The 22,847-nt window shown below is 49.2% G+C and overlaps 1 protein-coding gene across 1 annotated transcript in view; it reads left to right on the top strand.

Annotated features, from left to right (window-relative positions):
• adck5 (aarF domain containing kinase 5) overlaps window positions 1-22,847 on the top strand; it is a 275,480-nt gene that overhangs the window by 93,543 nt on the left and 159,090 nt on the right. The window contains exons 2-4 of the mRNA XM_072507984.1: window positions 4,086-4,189; window positions 8,438-8,587; window positions 11,353-11,428. Of these exons, the coding sequence (XP_072364085.1) occupies window positions 4,086-4,189; window positions 8,438-8,587; window positions 11,353-11,428 (330 nt within the window). The remainder of the gene's footprint in view (window positions 1-4,085; window positions 4,190-8,437; window positions 8,588-11,352; window positions 11,429-22,847) is intronic.

Below are 22,847 nucleotides of genomic sequence, written 5' to 3'. Positions count from 1 at the left end.
GTAAATTTAAGGAAGAGTTAGACAGATTTTTAGTTGGTAATTGTTTGAAGGGTTATCGAGAATGGTGGATTTAAGGCCAGGATGGAATGGTGGAGCAGACTCGATGGGCCAAATAGCCTAATTCTGCTCCTACATCTTGTGAACTCTCAATCCCCTTATGCATCAAGAATCTATTTATATCTGTCTTAAAGACACTCAGTTGTTTGGCCTCCACACCCTTCTGCGGCAAAGAGTTCCACAGATTCACCACCCTCTGGCTGAAGAAATTCCTCCTCCTCCCTGTTTTAAAGGATCGTCCCTTTAGTCTGAGGTTATGCCCTCAGATTCCAGTTTCTCATACTAGCGGAAGCATCCTCTCCATGTTCACTCTATCGAGGCCCCTCGGTATTCTATAAGTGTCAATGAGATTCCCCCTCATCCTTCTTCACTCCAGGGGTCATTCTTGTGAACCTCCTCTGGACCCTTTCCAAGGCCAGCACATCCTTCCTTAGATAAGGGGCCCAAAACTGCTCACAATACTCCAAATGGGGTCTGACCAGAGCCTCATCCAGCCTCAGAAGTACATCCCTGCTCTTGTATTCTAGCCTTCTCGACATGAATGCTAACATTGCATTTGCCTTCCTAACTGCCGACTGAACCTGCACGTTAACCTAAAGAGAATCCTGAACTAGGTCTCATAAGTCCTTTCTTTAAAATAAATTTAGAATACCCAATTATTTTTTTCCAATTAAGGGGCAATTTAGCGTGGCCAATCCACCTGCACATCTTTGGGTTGTGGGGGCGAAACCCACATAAACACGGGGAGAATGTGCAAACTCCACACAGGCAGGGCCGGGATTGAACCCGGGTCCTCAGCGCCGTGAGGCAGCAGTGCTAACCACTGCACCACCGTGCTGCCCAGGACTCCCAAGTCCTTTTGAGCTTCTGATTTCTGAAGCCTTTTCCCGTTTAGAAAATAGTCTACGCCTCTATTCTTCCTACCAAAGCACACAACCTCACACTTTTCAACACTGTATTCCATCTCCCACTTCATTGCCCACTCTCCTAGCCTGTCCAGGTCTTTCTGCAGCCTCTCTGCTACCTCAACACAGCCCATCTCTCTATAGATCTTTGTATCATCTACCAATTGAGCAACAATGAAAGGCTGGCATTTCTCACCCCCCCCCGCATCTGCCGATCCACCGGGAATCGAACCCTGGCGCTGTGAAGCAACAGTGCTAACCACTGTGTTACCCGTGCTGCCCCAGGATTACTGTTCTGACAACAAAAAAACGATGTTACTATTTCCAATGGATGCTGTGAAAGAAACCTTGGTGAGTTGCTGCAATGCCGCATAGATCATAGAATCTACAGTGCAGAAGAAGGCCATTCGGCCCATCGAGCCTGCACCAGCCCTTGGAAAGAGCACCCTACCCAAGCCCACACCTCCACCCTATCCCCATAACCCCATAACCTAGTAACCCCACCCAACACTAAGGGCAATTTTGGACACTAAGGGCAATTTAGCATGGCCAATCCACCTAACCTGCACATCTTTGGACTGTGGGAGGAAACCGGAGCACCCGGAGGAAACCCACGCGCACACGGGGAGAACGTGCAGACTCCGCACAGACAGTGACCCAAGCCGGGAATCGAACCTGGGACCCTGGAGCTGTGAAGCAATGGTGCTAACCACCATGCTACCGTGCTGCCTCAAAGGGGAATGCAGCCAATGGCCATCTCGAGCTATGGTGACTTAACTTTTACTAATAAACAGAAATTGTTCAACCCTACGAGCTTCTAGAAGACCCCTTCATGAAACAATAATTATACTTTGAACAACCCAAAATTGCATATCAGTAATTAACCATCTAATTTCAATGTTTTTTTTTTCTCAACTCTTCTATTTCTTGCTTTCTTATTTATTTTTATGTTTTGTTAGGTGACTGGTGCCCGTTTCAATCTTGGTAAAAAGCAGAGACTTTGGAAACGCTGAACATGTTGGGTAGTGCCGGTGGGGGGGAGGACGGCGGTGTTAAAAGTTTTGCCTCTCCTGCGTCTTAGTCACAAGTCATGAAACCTGATAACATTAAGCTTTGACCTACTGTCTGCAGAACTTTTGTTCTTATCTCTGATATGTGCACTCCGTCCAAAGGTGCTGCAGAGAAAGATGAGATACTGTTACTGAAGCTCACGCCAGAACAAGAGGCCAAGGACTTAGGGGGCCACAGTCTGGGGTGGGGGTATTAGAGGAGGAAACTTGGCCCCAGCACTGTACAATTTGTTTTGCTATATAAAGAGAACAAATTGTACAGCATCAATAGCTGCTTCCTGAATGGGCAGATTATTTAACTCACAAAAAGGCTTGATAACCAAAGTCACTCTCAGTGGAATGTAAATAAAATCTGTTCCTCTGTACTTGACATTGATGGGAACAGCATGGGTGGCACAGTAGCATAGTGGTTAGCACTGTCATTTCACAGCGCCAGGGTCCCAGGTTCGATTCCCCGCTGAGTCACGGTCTGTGCGGAGTCTGCACGTTCTCCCCGTGTCTGCGTGGGTTTCCTCCGGGTGCTCCGGTTTCCTCCCACAAGTCCCGAAAGACGTGCTGTTAGGTGAATTGGACATTCCGAATTCTCCCTCTGTGTACCCGAACAGGCGCCGGAATGTGGCGACCAGGGGCTTTTCACAGTAACTTCATTGTAGTGTTAATGTAAGCCTATTTGTGACACTAATAAAGATTAGCATTATTATAAAACCAATCCATTTTATGTGGTGAGGTTAAATCATGGTACTGACCAACACCAAAAGTCCGGTTCATAAAGCAACATATTGGTAAGGAGACTGCAGGGCTAGGGAAGCAACCTCGCATCCAGGCATCATTACCATCTGACCCAGTATGTGCCCTTCCTAAACTTTCCCCATCTGTCCCATTGCAGGACAAGCTTCAGCACAATTGGCAGGAGGAGACACAGCTGGGTGTTAGCTATGTGCAGAGGCTGAATAGACATGGACTGTTTTCATTATTAAGACGGAGGTTGAGGGGTGACCTGATAGAGGTCAACAAGATTATGAGGGGCATGGATAGAGTGGGTGGGCAGGCACTCTTTCTCAGGGTGGAGGGGTCAGTCACCAGGGGGCATAGGTTTAAGGTCCGTGGGGCAAGGTTTAGAGGAGATGTGCGAGGCAGGTTTTTTACGCAGAGGGTGTGAGTGCCTGGAACGTGTTGCCAGGGGAGATTGTGCAAGCAGATACATTGACGGCTTTCAAAAGGCATCTTGACAAACATATGGAAAGGATGGGTATAGAGGGATACAGCACAAGGAAGTGCTGAGGGTTTTGGCCAAGATTGGTATCATGACCGGTACAGGCTTGGAGGGTCAAAGGGCCCGTTCCTGTGCTGTATTGTTCTTTGTTCGATTCCCGGCTTGGGTCACTCACTGTCTGTGTGGAGTCTGCACGTTCTCCCCGTGTGTGCGTGGGTTTCCTCCGGGTGCTCCGGTTTCCTCCCACAGTCCAAAGATGAGCAGGTTAGGTGGATTGGCCATGCTAAATTGCCCCTTCGTGTCCAAAAAGTTGGGGTGGGGTTACTGGATTATGGGGATAGGGTGGCAGTGTTGCCTTAGGCGGGGTACTCTTTCCAAGGGCTGGTGCAGACTCGATGGGCCAAATGGACTCCTTCTGCACTAAGTTCTATGAAACAGTGGGGGCTGGTTTAGCTCAGTTGGCCAGACAGCTGGTTTGTGATGCAGAGAGAGGCAAACCGCGCGGGTTCAACTCCCGTACCGGCTGAGGTTATTCATGAAGGCCCTGCCTTCTCAACCTCGCCCCTCACCTGAGGTGTGGTAATCCTCAGGTTAAACTACCACTCTCCCCCTCAAAGGGGAATGCAGCCAATGGCCATCTCGAGCTATGGTGACTTAACTTTTACTAATAAACAGAAATTGTTCAACCCTACGAGCTTCTAGAAGACCCCTTCATGAAACAATAATTATACTTTGAACAACCCAAAATTGCATATCAGTAATTAACCATCTAATTTCAATGTTTTTTTTTTCTCAACTCTTCTATTTCTTGCTTTCTTATTTATTTTTATGTTTTGTTAGGTTTGGCTGTGTAGACATCACTGGACCTTATTACAGAGGACGAGGCAAGTACCACTGACCCCCTCTGCCATCTTCAGGCGGCAGCTTAGCTCCCAGCCCATGAGGTATGTTATTATGCAGGACTGCGTGCACTTTAGGGTCGACTTGTTATCTTGCTGGGTAGAGGCCAATGTGGGCTTGAATCTCACTAACTTGCCAGCATGTTAAATGGAGGAAAATGTCAGCCCAATAACGAGACTGCCTCTTGCCCAGAGCTATCCGATCTTCAGCAAGAACCTGAGAAACCAGGCTTTGGATTGGATGGGATTGGATTTGTTTATTGTCACGTGTACCGAGGTAGTGAAAAGTATTTTTCTGCGAGCAGCTCAACAGATCATTAAGTACATGGGAAGAAAAGGGAATAAAAGAAAATACATAATAGGGCAACACAAGGTACACAATGTAATTGCATAAACACTGAAATGAAAATGAAAATCGCTTATTGTCACGAGTAGGCTTCAATGAAGTTACTGTGAAAAGCCCCTAGTCGCCACATTCCGGCGCCTGTTCGGGGAGGCTGGTACGGGAATCGAACCGTGCTGCTGGCCTTCCTTGGTCTGCTTTAAAAGCCAGCAATTTAGCCCAGTGTGCTAAACCAGGATGAAGCATATAGGGTGTCGTGTTAATGAGGTCAGTCCATAAGAGGGGCGTTTAGGAGTCTGGTAACAGCGGGGGAGAAGCTGTTTTCCAGTCTGTTCGTGCGTGTTCTCAGACTTCTGTATCTCCTGCCCGATGGAAGAAGTTGGAAGAGTGAGTAAGCCGGGTGGGAGGGGTCTTTGATTATACTGCCCGCTTTCCCCCGGCAGCGGGAGGTGTAGATGGAGTCAATGGATGGGAGGCAGGTTCGTGTGATGGACTGGGCGGTGTTCACGACTCTCTGAAGTTTCTTGCGGTCCTGGGCCGAGCAATTGCCATACCAGGCTGTGATGCAGCCAGATAGGATGCTTTCTATGGTGCAGCTGTAAAAGTTGGTACGGGTTAATGTGGATATGCCGAATTTCCTTAGTTTCCTGAGGAAGTATAGGCACTGTTGTGCTTTCTTGGTGGTAGCGTCGACGTGGGTGGACCAGGACAGATTTTTGGAGATGTGTACCCCTAAGAATTTGAAACTGCTAACCATCTCCACCTCGGCCCCGTTGATGCTGACAGGGGTGTGTACAGTACTTTGCTTCCTGAAGTCAATTACCAGCTCTTTAGTTTTGCTGGCATTGAGGGAGAGATTATTGTCGATGCACCACTCCACTAGGTTCTCTATCTCCCTCCTGTATTCTGACTCGTCGTTATTTGAGATCCGGCCCAGTATGGTTGTATCGTCAGCAAACTTGTAAATGGCGTTGGAACCAAATTTTGCCACGCAGTTGTGTGTGTACAGGGAGTAGAGTAGGGGGCTAAGTACGCAGCCCTGCGGGGCCCCGGTATTGAGCACTATTGTGGAGGTGTTGTTGTTCATTCTTACTAATTGTGGTCTGTGGGTCAGAAAATCGAGGGTTTAAAAACCCAAGACCAATTAAAAATATTTGGAAAAATGTTCTTCCGCTTTCCCATGGTGATTGGAATTGAGTCATATTTAATTGTACCTTCTAAAGAGCTGGTTCTGGAAGAGGTTCTGGAAGAAGATGGGTGTTGGAAAAGTTTCTCCATGGTTGGATTTGGAAATGAAGATTAAACTTTGAATTCAGTGCATTGGGATCCAATAATGGCCCATAGGGGTATGAGTGATGGGTTATTGAGACAGACTTAGCATGGGGCTGGAGTTGCTGATTAGTTAGACTGGTTTGACCCCCATTCATTTAGCTTCAGTTACCCGAGTACTCTTAAAGCCTTGGGCCTGCATATCACAGTTGTACTCCAGGACAAAGAGTGCACCAGCATTGTTGCATGAAATCCCATGTGCATTTTGATTTCCTTCCTTCCTTGTTATTCCCAATTCCCCTGTCATGATAGGGAGATATTGGGAACTTGGGTCCAAAAATGGGGTCCAAGATGTAGCAGGCAATTTAGGGGTTAAACAGACTGTGGGAAAAGACTGCTAGCAGCTGAGTCAGAGGGATATGCCCACAGCCTGAGTTACCTGCATATGAATAGCATTGCTCTGTTCTTTAGTAGAAACGAGAGTGGGAGATCAGACAGCCAAGATAACGACAATGGATTTAAGTCTGGCCGCCTCAGCGGAGAACCTTTATTTGAGATGATGGGCGGAACCTACAGAGAGAGAAAGAATGTTGTTCTGAACAATTATAGAGAGAAAGCTGCAGGGAGTTTCCACCAAGGCTAAAAGGGTTCAGAATGAATGTCCTTGCCAGAAGGAAAATTGCTTCGTATATGCAAGTATTGCCTCTGTCTGCCTGTGAAATCTGGCATGAGAGCTACATGTTCTAGCACAGCGTTGTTTAATGGGAAACGATATGTTAAGATTAACATATTGTTATAGGGCAACATGTGGCGCAGTGGATAGCACTGGGACTGCGGCGCTGAGGACCTGGGTTCCTGGCTCACTGTCCGTGTGGAGTTTGCACATTCTCCCCATGTCTGCGTGGGTTTCACCCCCAAAACCCCAAGGTGTGCAGATTAGGTGGATTGGCCAAGCTAAATTGCCCCTTAATTGTAAAAAAATAATAATAATTGGGTACTCTAAATTTATTTTTAAAAACATATTGTTATGGGCCAGGGTTTAGAGAACCCCAAAGTGTATCATGGAGTTCACCTGACCCACAACTTTTAATAGATTTGTGGTATGGGGAGCACACGGCCCACTCTACAGGTGTGGTGCAGCAGAAATGGAAAAGTAATTTTTAAATCAAAACAATGTTTATTCTATGAACTCAGTTAACCTTTTTAAAACACAGTGACCATCTTAGCACCCATCAATTCAAATACACCCCCCAAAGAATACAACACGCTAAGTAATCTTTAAACTTTCCTTTTAACATCCAGGACAAAAGTCTTTTTTATAGAAGCACATCAGGTATAAATTCTCGACTGAGAGCAGTTATCACTCTGAATTCACTAAATGATCTAGAGATAGTCTTTAGATGGCAGAGAGATCAAAACTACACCTTCTTTGGCTGGCTTCAGCTCCAACACTAAAACAAAACCAAAAAACACAGACACACCCAAGCTTTTCCTCAAAGCGAAACTAAAAAGCAGAGCCCGAGCTCAGCTCCACCCACACTCTGACATCACTGCAGCCACTTGAGCAGACAAACATTTCTTAAAGTGACATTCCCATGACAAAATGGAGAGGCGCAAACAGCTCCATGAATGTCTGATTCTCGTCTCCAAGCTCCGGCAGGGTGCAGCTGGCACCCTGGCAGTTGTTGTTCGCGTTTTGGACACTCGGCAAGTTGAATGGCCTCAACACGTCCGAGTCTGGAGCTTTTCAGACAGTTTGGGCACTATTTAATGTTTTTGGTTGTGGGGGAGGGGTTTTTGCATCTGGAGCACCTGGTCGCCAATTCCCTTTGCACCTTGCTGTGCAGCTTCAGTGTTTCCTAATCTGATTATTGTTTTTTTATAAATTTCTATTCCGTTCTGTAATGTAATCTGTTGGCATTAAAGCTGAAATAAAAGTTTAGCTATTGTTTTCTTTTGTTTTAATAAAGTTTGTTTATAAAATAACCAAGCCCTATTTCTTATCACTCCTGGAATGAATTGATCTTTCCTCACTGCATTAAAACTTTAAAAATTTATGCCATCTGGTCCAGTCTCTTAGCCACTGTTGAGAGCTGACCGGGTGTCTATACCACTCCCAACTCCATTGTGATCAATACTGTGGTGCGTGTGATCTATCTTCTCTTTATCTCCATGGGCAGCACGGTAGCATTGTGGATAGCACAATTGCTTCACAGCTCCAGGGTCCCAGCTTCGATTCCGGCTTGGGTCACTGTCTGTGCGGAGTCTGCACATCCTCCCCGTGTGTGCGTGGGTTTCCTCCGGGTGCTCCGGTTTCCTCCCACAGTCCAAAGATGTGCAGGTTAGGTGGATTGGCCATGATAAATTGCCCTTAGTGTCCAAAATTGCCCTTAGTGTTGGGTGGGGTTACTGGGTTATGGGGATAGGGTGGAGGTGTTGACCTTGGGTAGAGTGCTCTTTCCAAGAGCCGGTGCAGACTCGATGGGCCGAATAGCCTCCTTCTGCACTGTAAATTCTATGATAATCCATATACCTGGCCACTGGAAAATGGATGAGCACTTCTGAAACCAGGAGCTAACCGAGTCATGCCTCATCATGAGCTTTAAAAGATGGTGAAAAGCTTTTGCTTACGGTATGGGTTATACAAAACTGAGGTCTCCTTGCCTTCTGTCCCTCTGCAGTTATGTTCACCGCCGAGGCCTATATAAAAAGCTGCTGCTTGGGGCAGTGCTTTGTATGCCGCTGGCTGTTGGTGCCGTATTTAGCATATCGGATGCCCGTGACCGCAGGAGAATGAGGCTTCTGGTCGAAGGTGTTGGTCGCTTCTATAGGTCAGTAATGTGTTGTTTCTTTTTTGTTTGCCTTTTGGGTCTTGTCTGGCTGTCATAAAAGCCCAAATATCCTCCCCGCCTTCCTGGAGGCCCCAATTCTCTCTGGGTTATAATTTATTTCTGTTCATTGATGGGATGTGGGTACTGGTGGCTGGGTCAGCATTTAATGCCCATTCCTAATTGCCCTTGCGAAGGTTGTGGCGAATCACCATCTTGAACGGCTACAGTCCAGTATAGCATAGGTACACCCATTAGGAAGGGATCTCCAGAATTCTGATCAGCAACAGTGAAGGAATGGCAGTATGGTTCCAAGTCAGGATGGTATGTGAATGGAGGGGAACTTGCAGGCAGTGGTATTCCCATGTCCTTGTCCTTCTAGGTGGTAGAGGTCACAGGTTTGGAAGGTGCTGCTGCCAAAGGAGTCTTCGCCAGCTACTGTGAACCCTGCAGATGGTACGCACTGGTGTAGGAGGTGGTGAATGTTTAAGATGGTGATTGACGTGCCAATCAAACAGGCTGCTTTGTCTTGGGGATGTCGAGCTTCTTCAGTGTTGCTGAAGCTGCACTCATCCAGGCAAGTGGAGAATATTCTGTCACACTCCTGACTTGTTTCCCAGAACCCTGTCCAAGCAGTCAGTATTTTCACATTTTTCCCGGAAGTGATTATAGTCTAGCCGATTAGCTGACAAGGCACAGATCGGGATTGATCGTCCCTGTGTGGTGCATTAACATACTGAATCATTACACATGCTCATGCCATTAGCATAGTTAAAATCTGCTGATGTCTATACTGTGAACAGAATGCTCGGCAAGGGGATTTTCATTCTCTTTCCACACCTCACTCAGTGATGCACGGTTTCACCTGATAATGGGCCAGGTTAATTTTGGATGTGAGAATGTGAAGTAGGAGCAATAGGCTGTTGGAGCCTTCACGTTTTACAGGAATTCCAATTTACTGTCCTATCACCAGATCGCTTGATTACCTTAGTGGTTAAAAGCCTAACCATCTCACTTCTGAATATTCTGGACTACTGAGATTCCTCAGCTTTCTGGGATAGACTGCGCCAAAGATTTTCAATCTGTTGAGGGAAATTTTTAAAAAATCTCTGTCCTAAATGGCCGATCCTTAACCTTAGACGATGACTCTGTCTCTCGACTCTCCATCCAAGGACACCGCTCCGTGGCATCCACCCTGTACCCGTCTAAGATGTTTCAGTAATTAATGTTTCAGTAAGATCAACTGTTCTAGACTCCAGAATATAGTCCCATTCTTCACAATCTATCAAGGACAACCCTCAGGCAGAATTTTCTGGAAGTTCTCGGCTGCGGGATCTTCCGCCGATAGCGGCAACCGCCCCCCCTCACGGCGAGCTGCCCCCGCTGCCGGAAGCCATGCCATGGGGGAGGTGGAAAATCCCACCCTTCATCTCGGGAATCAGGCTGGTGAACCTTTGTTGGACTGCACCCCTCCCAGCCCCCTTCCCCGTGAGCTTATCAACAACAATAAAACAAATTACTTATATAGTGCCTTAAAGTATCCAATTCATTTTTCTCCAATTAATTTAGCGTGGCTAATCCACCTAGACTTCGGTTCAAGGGCAGACAAAAGTCCTGCCTGCTACCAATCAAAGCTCAGTTCAGCATAATATGGCAACGGGCCTATTGAGGTCGATGTGGCTGCGTTACGTGTCGACGCTCAGAATGGCAGGGGCCAACCGCTTGCCTCCCTGAAAATGTAGGCCTTGGAGCCTGACTAACAGCTAGAAAGCAAAATACTTTTTGCTTTGCTGTACCTGGATGTTAATTTCTAACTTGTGTACCTGAGATTATTACCTTTTTAACAACGCTTCTCTAATAATTGAAATTTGGATGAATAGCTCACCATTGGTGGCACAGTGGTTAGCACTGTTGCCCAGGCGCCCTGCTTCAATTCCGGCCTCAGCTGACTGTGTGGAGTTTGCCCCGTGTCTGTGTTGGATTTTCTTCAGGTGCTCCGGTTTCCTCCCACAGTCCAAAGATGTACAGGTTAGGTGGGGGCCACTCTTTTGAGGTCCACCAACAAAATAGAAGAAAGGAAACAAAATTAGGGACAGAGCAAAAAAGGGCCGCTCCTGTTAGGGGCACTGCCCGAATAAACAAAGATCAACGGAAACTTAAAAACATCAAAGTTTCAAAAAGAGTGCAATTAAATGGGGTCAATGAAGCATCCAACCCCTGCGATGCCCACTCGATGGTGCCCGTGGACACCGCCTGCTCCCTTTCTGGGAGCATATGTAGCCCCGGAAGAGAAGCAGACAGTCTGGCCGGACAACCCCCTCAGTCGCCCGCTGCCTGGACCTATAAATGCCGCGCTTCCCCAGGCCCAGGAGCAGGTTCACAAAGAGGTCCACCGCCTTCTCCGCACCGGGTGTCAGTAGACCAGGTGCATGGGGTTGAAGTGCAAACAAAACTCCAGCAAAAGATTGGTCAGAAAACTAAAAAGGGAGTGCAGCCTAAATTGCCCCTCAGTATGCAAAAGGTTAGGTGGGGTTACGGGGATGGAATGGGGGGGGGGCCTTGGTAGGGCACTATTTCCAAGGGTCGGTGCAAGCTCGATGGGCTGAATGGGCCTCCTTCTGCACTGAAGAGATTCTATGATTCTATTCTATATTCCAATAGGGCAATGATTACCCCTATGCAGAATAATCTCAACGAGCGTGCTGGAGGAATGAAGCAGTTGTGTTAATGAACAAATTCATCTCAATTTTCTATACTTGCCTTTCCAGATCCATTTACTTTGGAATAAAAGTCTCTGCAGATTATTGGTGGACTATTAATGTTAGACTACATGGAATAGATGAGGTAAGCTTTGTATTTTTAATGTTAGTTCAGTGGAGTTTGATAAAGTGCCACATAATATTGCCAACAAATTTGAATCCATAAAATAAAAGGGAGTATACTATATTCTTGTATGGTGCCTTTAATGTAATGAAATGGCTTCACAGGAGCATTCTAAAACAAAGTTTGATACCGTGTTACATAAAAGGATATTAAGTCAGATGACCAAAAAGCTTGGTCAAAGAGGTAAGTTTTTATGGCGGGTCTTCACAGAATCACAGAGTGCTCCGGTTTCCTCCCACAAGTTCTGAAAGACGTGCTGTTAGGTGAATTGGACATTCTGAATTCTCCCTCTGTGTACAGGAACAGGTGCCGGAGTGTGGCGACTAGGGGCTTTTCACGGTGACTTCATTGCAGTGTTAATGTAAGCCTACTTGTGGCAATAAAGATTATTCTTATCATTGTACAGTGCAGAAGAGGCCCTTCGGTCTATCAAAGTCTGCACTGATACATGAAAAGCACTGACTTGCCCACCTAATCCCATTTATCAGCACTTGGCCTATAACCCTGAATGCCTTGAATGGCTATCCCAATTAATTTTGGAAAAGTTGAAATCACGTAATCACCCTGTTATTATTTTTACACCCCTCTGTGAATTGTCCGCATATTTGCTCCTCAATTTCCCTATGACGTGCCAAGTACTCATCCAGGTACTTTTTAAAGGATGTGAGGCATCCAGTTTTTGGGAGGATTTTTTTTATTCATTTACGGGATGTGGGCGTCGCTGATTAGACCAGAATTTATTGTCCATCCCTAGTTGCCCTTCAGAAGGTGGTGGTGAGCTGCCTCCTTGAACCGCTGCAGTCCTTGAGTGTAGGTACAGCCACTGTGCTATTAGGGAGAGAGTTGCAGGATGTTGCCCCAGCGACAGTGAAGTAGCGGCAGTATATTTAATAATCTTTATTGCCACAAGTAGGCTTACATTAACACTGCAATGAAGTTACTGTGAAAAGCCCCTAGTCGCCACCCTCCAGCGCCTGTTCGGGTACACAGAAGGAGAATTCAGAATGTCCAATTCGCCCAACAAACATGTCCTTCGGGACTTGAGAGGAAACCGGAGCCCCCGGAGGAAACCCACGCAGACACGGGGAGAACGTGCCGACTCCACACAGACAGTGACCCAAGCCGAAAAATCGAACCTGGGACCCATTGCGCTGTGAAGCAACAGTGCTAACCACTGTGCTACCGTGGCATCCATGGTATTTCTAAGTCAGGGTGATGAGTGACTTGGAGAGAAACCTCCAGAGTGGTGGGGTTCCAAGGTATCTGCTGCAGTTGTCCTTCTAGATGCTGTTGGTCGTGGATTTGGTTTGGAAGGTGTTGTCTAAGGAGCCTTGGTGAGTTACTGCAGTGCATCTTGTAGATGGTACACACGGCTGCCACTGTCCATTGGTGATGGAGGGAGTGAATGTTTGTGGAAGGGGGAGCAATCAAGTGGGCTGCTTTGTCCTGGGTGGTGTTGAGCTTCTTGAGTGTTGTTGGAGCTGCGTTCATCAGGATATATGCACATTTGGAGGAAAATGGACGAGTTAGTGACAGGCAGCATGGTTTTAAAGAACAAAGAAAAATTACAGCACAGGAACAGGCCCTCCGGCCCTCCAAGCTTGCGCCGATCCAGATTCTCTATCTAAAACTGTCGCCTATTTTCTAAGGATCTGTATCCCTCTGCTCCCTGCCCATTCATGTATCTGTCTAGATACATCTTAAATGACGCTATCGTGCTATCGTGTGATGTATTTTGGAGGATCAAATCTAGGTATGAATTATACTGTAAATGGCAGAACCCTTAGCAACATTAACGTACAGAGGGATCTGGGCGTACAGGTCCACAGTTCCCTAAAAGTGGCAACTTCTAAGGGGCTGGTTTAGCACAGGGCTAAAGAGATGGCTTTTAAAGCAGACCAAAGCAGACCAGCAGCACGGTTCAATTCCCGTACCAGCCTTCCTGAACAGGTGCCGGAATGTGGCGACTAGGGGCTTTTCACAGTAACTTCATTTGAAGCCTACTTGTGACAATAAGCGATTTTCATTTCATCTCATTTTATTTTCATTTCACAGGTGGTCAATCTGATTAAGAAGGCATATGGCATTTCTTGCATTCATCAGCCGGAGCATTGAGTACAGGAGTTGGGACATCTGTCTATGCCCCTCATAATTGTGTAGACCTCTATCAGGTCGTCCCTAAACCTCCGTCGTTCCAGTGAGAACAAACCAAGTTTATTCAACCTCTCCTCATAGCTAATGCCCTCCATACCAGGCAACATCCTGAAATGAAATGAAATGAAAATTGCTTATTGTCACAAGTAGGCTTCAAATGAAGTTACTGTGAAAAGCCCCTAGTCGCCACATTCCGGCACCTGTTCGGGGAGGCTGTTACGGGAATTGAACCGTGCTGCTGGCCTGCCTCGGTCTGCTTTCAAAGCCAGCGATTTAGCCCTGTGCTAAACAGCCCCAGTGGTAAACCTCTTCTGCACCCTCTCTAAAGCCTCCACATCCTTCTGGTAGTGTGGCGACCAGAATTGAACACTATACTCCAAGTGCGGCCTAACCAAGGTTCTATATAGCTGCAACATGACTTGCCAATTCTTATACTCAATGCCCTGGCCAATGAAGGCAAGCATGCCGTATGCCTGCTTGACTACCTTCTCCACCTGTGTTGCCCCTTTCAGTGACCTGTGGACCTGTACACCGAGATCTCTCTGAATTTCAATACTCTTGAGGGTTCTACCATTCACTGTATATTCCCTATCTGCATTAGACCTTCCAAAATGCATTACCTCACATTTGTCCGGTTTAAACTCCATCTGCCATCTCTCCGCCCACATCTCCAAACAATCTAAATCCTGCTGTATCCTCTGACAGTCCTCATCGCTATCCGCAATTCCACCAACCTTTGTGTCGTCTGCAAACGTACTAATCAGACCAGTTACATTTTCCTCCAAATCATTTATATATATATATATATATATATATACTACAAACAGCAAAGGTCCCAGCACTGATCCCTGCGGAACACCACAAGTCACAGCCCTCCAATTAGAAAAGCATCCTTCCATTGCTACTCTCTGCCTTCTATGACCTAGCCAGTTCTGTATGCACCTTGGCAGCTCACCCCTGATCCCGTGTGACTTCACCTTTTGTACTAGTCTACCATGAGGGACCATGTCAAGGCCTTACTGAAGTCCATATAGACAACATCCACTGCCCTACCTGCATCAATCATCTTTGTGACCCCTTCGAAAAACTCTATCAAGTTAGTGAGACGCGACCTCCCCTTCACAAAACCATGCTGCCTCTCACTAATACGCCCATTTGCTTCCAAATGGGAGTAGATCCTGTCTCGAAGAATTCTCTCCAGTAATTTCCAAACCACTGTTGTAACGCTCACCAGCCTGTAGTTCCCTGGATTATCCTTGCTACTCTTCTTAAACAGAGGAACAACATTGGCTATTCTCCAGTCCTCCGGGACATCACCTGAAGACAGTGAGGATCCAAAGATTTCTGTCAAGGCCTCAGCAATTTCCTCTCCAGCCTCCTTCAGTATTCTGGGGTAGATCCCATCAGGTCCTGGGGACTTATCTACCTTAATATTTTTCAAGATGCCCAACACCTCGTCCTTTTGGATCTCAATGTGACCCAGGCTAACTACACACCCTTCTCCAGACTCAACATCTACCAATTCCTTCTCTTTGGTGAATACTGATGCAAAGTACTCATTTAGTACCTCGCCCATTTCCTCTGGCTCCACACATAGATTCCCTCCCCTGTCCTTCAGTGGGCCAACCCTTTCCCTGGCTACCCTCTTGCTTTTTATGTACGTGTAAAAAGCCTTGGGATTTTCCTTAACCCTATTTGCCAATGACTTTTCGTGACCCCCTTCTAGCCCTCCTGACTCCTTGTTTAAGTTCCTTCCTACTTTCCTTATATTCCACACAGGCTTTGTCTGGTCCCAGCCTTTTAGCCCTGACAAATGCCTCCTTTTTCTTTGACGAGGCCTACAATATCTCTCGTTATCCTAGGTTCCCGAAAATTGCCATATTTATCCTTCTTCCTCACAGGAACATGCCGGTCCTGAATTCCTTTCAACCGACACTTGAAAGCCTCCCACATGTCAGATGTTGATTTACCCTCAAACATCCGCCCCCAATCTAGGTTCTTCAGTTCGCGCCTAATATTGTTATAATTAGCCTTCCCCCAATTTAGCACATTCACCCTACGACCACTCTTATCCTTTTCCACCAGCACTTTAAAACTTACTGAATTGTGGTCACTGTTCCCGAAATGCTCCCCTACTGAAACTTCTACCACCTGGCCAGGCTCATTCCCCAATACCAGGTCCAGTATAGCCCCTTCCCTAGTTGGACTGTCTACATATTGTTTTAAGAAGCCCTCCTGGATGCTCCTTACAAACCCTGCCCAGTCTAAGCCCCTGCCTTTTCTGGTGGTCACCCATTTCTCTGCCTGCACCTTGGGTGTGACCACATTTATATAACTGCGATCTATGATGCTTTCCGCCACCTGCGTGCTCCTAAGTGCATCCAACTGCCGCTCCAACCGAACCATGCGGCCTGTGAGGAGCTCCAGTTGGGTGCATTTTCTGCAAATGAAGCCATCCGGGACGATGGAAGCCTCCCGGACCTGCCACATCTCACAGTCAGAGCACTGCACCCGTCTGACTGACATTGCGTCAATTTAATTAGTAAATTAAATTTAAAAGTTTTTTAAAATTTTACTGTTAACTATATGTTTCCTAGCACTAGATTTCTACTATAAATGTAAAAGCTAAATACAGTACTCTCCGATCTCTGGCTTAGATACCCCTCTAAATTATAATTAAGTAATTATGTTTAATTAGTTTACCAATGCTTAATTTTTTTAATGTAGTGTAGATTCCCAACCAGCCAATCAGGTCACATCTTTTTTGTGATGTCACTTCAGGCCCCCTTGCCCCGGTAACTCTCCGTGTGGAGTTTGCACAATCAACCCAAAGATGTGCAGGCTAAGTGGATTGGCCATGCTAAGTTGCCCCTTAATTGGGATAATAAGAATTTGCTATTTTAAATTTATTCAAGTGCAAAAAATGGGCTTACTCTAACTAAAGCAGGTTGGCGTCCATTACATTTGGAGGATTGGGTCCCTGCTGACTTGAGGGGTTAACAGTTAGAAAGGTAAGACCCGAAAACAACAGGTGGGATTATTTATCTGGAGAAGTCAAAAGTAGTTTCCACACTGCTTGTTAGGAAGTAGCAACACGGTAGCAACAGTGGTTAGCACAATTGCTTCACAGCGCCAGGGACCCATGTTCAAATCCCGGCTTGAGTCACTGTCTGTGCGGAGTCTGCATGTTCTCCTCGTGTCTGTGTGGGTTTCCTCCGGGTGCTCCGGTTTCCTCCCACAGTCCAAAGATGTGCAGGTTAGGTGGATTGGCCGTGATAAATTGCCCTTAGTGTTGGGTGGGTTACTGGGTTATGGGGAAAGGGTGGAGGTGTTGACCTTGGGTAGGGTGCTCTTTCCAAGAGCCGGTGCAGACTCGATGGGCCGAATGGCCTCCGTCTGCACTGTAAATTCCATAAGTGCCAACAAGAGAGTGGCTTTGTTTTGGGAGTGAACAAAATGAGATTCAAAGCATTCAGTGAACCCTGAAAGGCTACATCATCATGGAGGTGCGTGGAACTTTTAAGGTTGTCTAGTTTCAATTTAACTGAGTATTCTCTTGCCGGGGTAGAGGCTGGAAAGGGAGCTTAGTGACAGATTGAACCAGGTGTTGTTTGTAGCTAATGGAGAAACCCTGGGAGCTAAGTGCAGGCTCCAAGCAGTTAGGATTTGGAGACGATCTGGAGAGCTGCGAAGGTGGTGGAAGGATGCTGTTTCCATGCTGGAGAGGGGTCGCGCCAAAGGATGCCCAGGGAGATATTTGAACCTCAGTGCTGCCAGGAAACCACCTTTCAGAGAAATCTCGGGCAGAGATAGTTTGGTGAAGCTAGCGGTCTGTGAAAGAGTTGGAATTGGAGCAGTAATTCGAGATGGGAGTGCAGGCTTGTTAATACCATGGAAAGCAATCTTCAAAGAAGAATTTAAACATAGCGAGGTGAACAGCCATGGAGGCACAATACAACACCCAAACAGCCCCAAGCAACCCCCAAACAAACTAACAAGACATCTCCCCTCACCCCCAATAGTCAACGGTAGCCAATTAACGAAAATGCATCATGAACAAACCTCAACAATTGTACAACCCCTCCTTCATCCCCTTCAGCTCGAGCGTTACCTTCGGTAGGGTTAAAAACTCCAGCAAATCCCCCCGCCACGCCGAGGTGCAGGGTGGAAAGGCTGACCTCCACCCTAACAAATCCCGCCTTCGAGCGATCAACGAGGTGAAGGCTAAGACATCTACCCCACGCCCACCTGCAGCTCGAGCTGGTCCGATACCCCAAATATGACTTCTCGGGGGCTGGTTTTCACAGCAACATGTAGGACCCCTGAAATGTTCCTGAATATCGACCTCCAAAAATGTACTAGTTTCGGACAGGACCAAAACATGTGAACATGATTCGCGGGAGCCCTCCCACCATGTCGCTCACAGGTATCCTCCACCCCCACGTACAGCGGCTCATCCTTGATTTAGTGAGATGAGGTGCTGTACACTTTACACTACCTGCAGCTGTATCAGCCCCAACCTCGCACAAGAAGTCCAGGCATTCTCCTTCCGTAACAGCTCGAATCACAGTCCATCTTCAAGCACCATCCCCATCTCCTCTTCCCATTTCATCTTAATCCCGTCCATGGACACCCCATTCTTCTCCAGGATCCTCCGGAAATCGCCAAAACGACACCCATCTCCAGTCCCCATGCTGACAACACTCCCTCCAACAACAAAGGAGCCGGTGCTACCAGGAAGGTCGGGAACACTTTCCTTGTGAAGTCCCGCACCTGCATGTACCGAAACCCCTCTCTCTGTCTCAATCCAGATTTCTCTCCCAACTCTTCAAGACTCGCAAATCGACCCCACGGAACATATCCTTCATTTCACTGATATCCTTCTTATCCAAACTTCACACCACCCTTCCTGGCCAGAACCCGTGAGGCATCTCCCCTGACCCAGCCCTCAATTTAAAGTGTAGCCTAAACTGTCTCCAAACCATCAGTGTAGCCACCACCACCTGACTCCCCGAATACTTTCCTGGGGCCATCGGGAGCAGTGCCATTGCCAATGCCCGCAGCCCCGCCCCCTACAAGAGTCCATCCATCCTTACCCAGAGCCCGCCTCCATCCTTACCCACAGAGCCTGTCTCCATCCTTACCCACAGAGCCCGCCTCCATCCTTACCCACAGAGCCGTCCCCATCCTTACCCACAGAGCCCACCTCCATCCTTACCCACAGAGCCAGTCTCCATCCTTACCCACAGAGCCCACCTCCATCCTTACCCACAGAGCCCGCCTCCATCCTTACCCACAGAGCCGTCCCCATCCTTACCCACAGAGCCCACCTCCATCCTTACCCACAGAGCCAGTCTCCATCCTTACCCACAGAGCCCGCCTCCATCCTTACCCACAGAGCCTGCCTCCATCCTTACCCACAGAGCCCGTCTCCATCCTTACCCACAGAGCCCGTCTCCATCCTTACCCACAGAGCCCGTCTCCATCCTTACCCACAGAGCCCGTCTCCATCCTTACCCAGAGCCCACCTCCATCCTTACCCACAGAGCCTGTCTTCATCCTTACCCACAGAGCCCGCCTCCATCCTTACCCACAGAGCCTGTCTCCATCCTTACCCAGAGCCCACCTCCATCCTTACCCACAGAGCCTGTCTCCATCCTTACCCACAGAGCCTGCCTCCATCCTTACCCACAGAGCCCACCTCCATCCTTACCCACAGAGCCCACCTCCATCCTTACCCACAGAGCCCGTCTCCATCCTTACCCACAGAGCCTGTCTCCATCCTTACCCACAGAGCCCACCTCCATCCTTACCCACACAGCCCACCTCCATCCTTACCCACACAGCCCACCTCCATCCTTACCCACAGAGCCCGCCTCCATCCTTACCCACAGAGCCTGTCTCCAACCTTACCCAGAGCCCACCTCCATCCTTACCCAGAGCCCACCTCCATCCTTACCCACAGAGCCCGTCTCCATCCTTAGCCACAGAGCCTGTCTCCATCCTTACCCACAGAGCCTGTCTCCATCCTTACCCACAGAGCCCGTCTCCATCCTTACCCACAGAGCCTGTCTCCATCCTTACCCAGAGCCCTCTCCATCCTTACCCACAGAGCCTGTCTCCATCCTTACCCACAGAGCCTGCCTCCATCCTTACCCACAGAGCCTGCCTCCATCCTTACCCACAGAGCCCACCTCCATCCTTACCCACAGAGCCCATCTCCATCCTTACCCACAGAGCCCGCCTCCATCCTTACCCACAGAGCCAGTTTCCATCCTTACCCACAGAGCCCACCTCCATCCTTACCCACAGAGCCTGTCTCCATCCTTACCCACAGAGCCCATCTCCATCCTTACCCACAGAGCCAGTCTCCATCCTTACCCACAGAGCCCACCTCCATCCTTACCCACAGAGCCCATCTCCATCCTTACCCACAAAGCCAGTCTCCATCCTTACCCACAGAGCCCACCTCCATCCTTACCCACAGAGCCAGTCTCCATCCTTACCCACAGAGCCCACCTCCATCCTTACCCACAGAGCCTGTCTCCATCCTTACCCACAGAGCCAGTCTCCATCCTTACCCACAGAGCCCACCTCCATCCTTACCCACAGAGCCCACCTCCATCCTTACCCACAGAGCCCACCTTCATCCTTACCCACAGAGCCCGTCTCGATCCTTACCCACAGAGCCCACCTCCATCCTTACCCACAGAGCCCGTCTCCATCCTTACCCACACAGCCTGTCTCCATCCTTACCCACAGAGCCCGCCTCCATCCTTACCCACAGAGCCTGTCTCCATACTTACCCAGAGCCCGCCTCCATCCTTACCCACAGAGCCCACCTCCATCCTTACCCACAGAGCCTGCCTCCATCCTTACCCACAGAGCCCGCCTCCATCCTTACCCACAGAGCCAGTCTCCATCCTTACCCACAGAGCCCACCTCCATCCTTACCCACAGAGCCCACCTCCATCCTTACCCACAGAGCCTGTCTCCATCCTTACCCACAGAGCCCACCTCCATCCTTACCCACAGAGCCCACCTCCATCCTTACCCACAGAGCCTGTCTCCATCCTTACCCAGAGCCCACCTCCATCCTTACCCACAGAGCCCACCTCCATCCTTACCCACAGAGCCTGTCTCCATCCTTACCCACAGAGCCCACCTCCATCCTTACCCACAGAGCCCACCTCCATCCTTACCCACAGAGCCCACCTCCATCCTTACCCACAGAGCCTGTCTCCATCCTTACCCACAGAGCCCACCTCCATCCTTACCCACAGAGCCCTCTCCATCCTTACCCACAGAGCCCACCCCATCCTTACCCACAGAGCCCACCTCCATCCTTACCCAGAGCCCACCTCCATCCTTACCCACAGAGCCCACCTCCATCCTTACCCACAGAGCCCACCTCCATCCTTACCCACAGAGCCAGTCTCCATCCTTACCCACAGAGCCAGTCTCCATCCTTACCCACAGAGCCTGTCTCCATCCTTACCCACAGAGCCTGTCTCCATCCTTACCCACAGAGCCTGTCTCCATCCTTACCCACAGAGCCCACCTCCATCCTTACCCACAGAGCCCACCTCCATCCTTACCCACAGAGCCCCCGCCTCCATCCTTACCCATAGAGCCCCCGCCTCCATCCTTACCCACAGAGCCTGTCTCCATCCTTACCCACAGAGCCCACCTCCATCCTTACCCACAGAGCCCACCTCCATCCTTACCCACAGAGCCAGTCTCCATCCTTACCCACAGAGCCAGTCTCCATCCTTACCCACAGAGCCTGTCTCCATCCTTACCCACAGAGCCTGTCTCCATCCTTACCCACAGAGCCTGTCTCCATCCTTACCCACAGAGCCCACCTCCATCCTTACCCACAGAGCCCGCCTCCATCCTTACCCACTGAGCCCGCCCCATCCTTACCCACAGAGCCTGTCTCCATCCTTACCCACAGAGCCTGTCTCCATCCTTACCCACAGAGCCCGTCTCCATCCTTACCCAGAGCCCGCCTCCATCCTTACCCACAGAGCCCACCTCCATCCTTACCCACAGAGCCTGTCTCCATCCTTACCCACAGAGCCCACCTCCATCCTTACCCACAGAGCCCACCTCCATCCTTACCCAGAGCCCACCTCCATCCTTACCCACAGAGCCCGTCTCCATCCTTACCCAGAGCCCACCTCCATCCTTACCCACAGAGCCCACCTCCATCCTTACCCACAGAGCCCACCTCCATCCTTACCCAGAGCCCACCTCCATCCTTACCCACAGAGCCCGCCTCCATCCTTACCCAGAGCCCACCTCCATCCTTACCCACAGAGCCCGTCTCCATCCTTACCCACAGAGCCCGTCTCCATCCTTACCCAGAGCCCACCTCCATCCTTACCCACAGAGCCCACCTCCATCCTTACCCACAGAGCCAGTCTCCATCCTTACCCACAGAGCCTGTCTCCATCCTTACCCACAGAGCCTGTCTCCATCCTTACCCACAGAGCCCACCTCCATCCTTACCCACAGAGCCCGTCTCCATCCTTACCCAGAGCCCACCTCCATCCTTACCCACAGAGCCCACCTCCATCCTCACCCACAGAGCCCACCTCCATCCTTACCCAGAGCCCACCTCCATCCTTACCCACAGAGCCAGTCTCAATCCTTACCCACAGAGTCCGCCTCCATCCTTACCCACAGAGCCCGTCTCCATCCTTACCCACAGAGCCTGTCTCCATCCTTACCCACAGAGCCCGCCTCCATCCTTACCCAGAGCCCGTCTCCATCCTTACCCACAGAGCCCACCTCCATCCTTACCCAGAGCCCACCTCCATCCTTACCCACAGAGCCCGCCCCATCCTTACCCACAGAGCCCACCTCCATCCTTACCCAGAGCCCACCTCCATCCTTACCCAGAGCCCACCTCCATCCTTACCCAGAGCCCGCCTCCATCCTTACCCACAGAGCCCACCTCCATCCTTACCCACAGAACCCACCTCCATCCTTACCCACAGAGCCAGTCTCCATCCTTACCCACAGAGCCAGTCTCCATCCTTACCCACAGAGCCCCCGCCTCCATCCTTACCCACAGAGCCCCCGCCTCCATCCTTACCCACAGAGCCTGTCTCCATCCTTACCCACAGAGCCTGTCTCCATCCTTACCCAGAGCCCGCCTCCATCCTTACCCACAGAGCCCGTCTCCATCCTTACCCACAGAGCCTGTCTCCATCCTTAC

This window comes from Scyliorhinus torazame, chromosome 6 (genome assembly GCF_047496885.1).
Source record: "Scyliorhinus torazame isolate Kashiwa2021f chromosome 6, sScyTor2.1, whole genome shotgun sequence".
Lineage (NCBI taxonomy): Eukaryota > Metazoa > Chordata > Chondrichthyes > Carcharhiniformes > Scyliorhinidae > Scyliorhinus > Scyliorhinus torazame.
The sequence above is the reverse complement of the archived record's forward strand: the minus strand, read 5'-3'. Positions and strand labels throughout refer to the sequence as shown.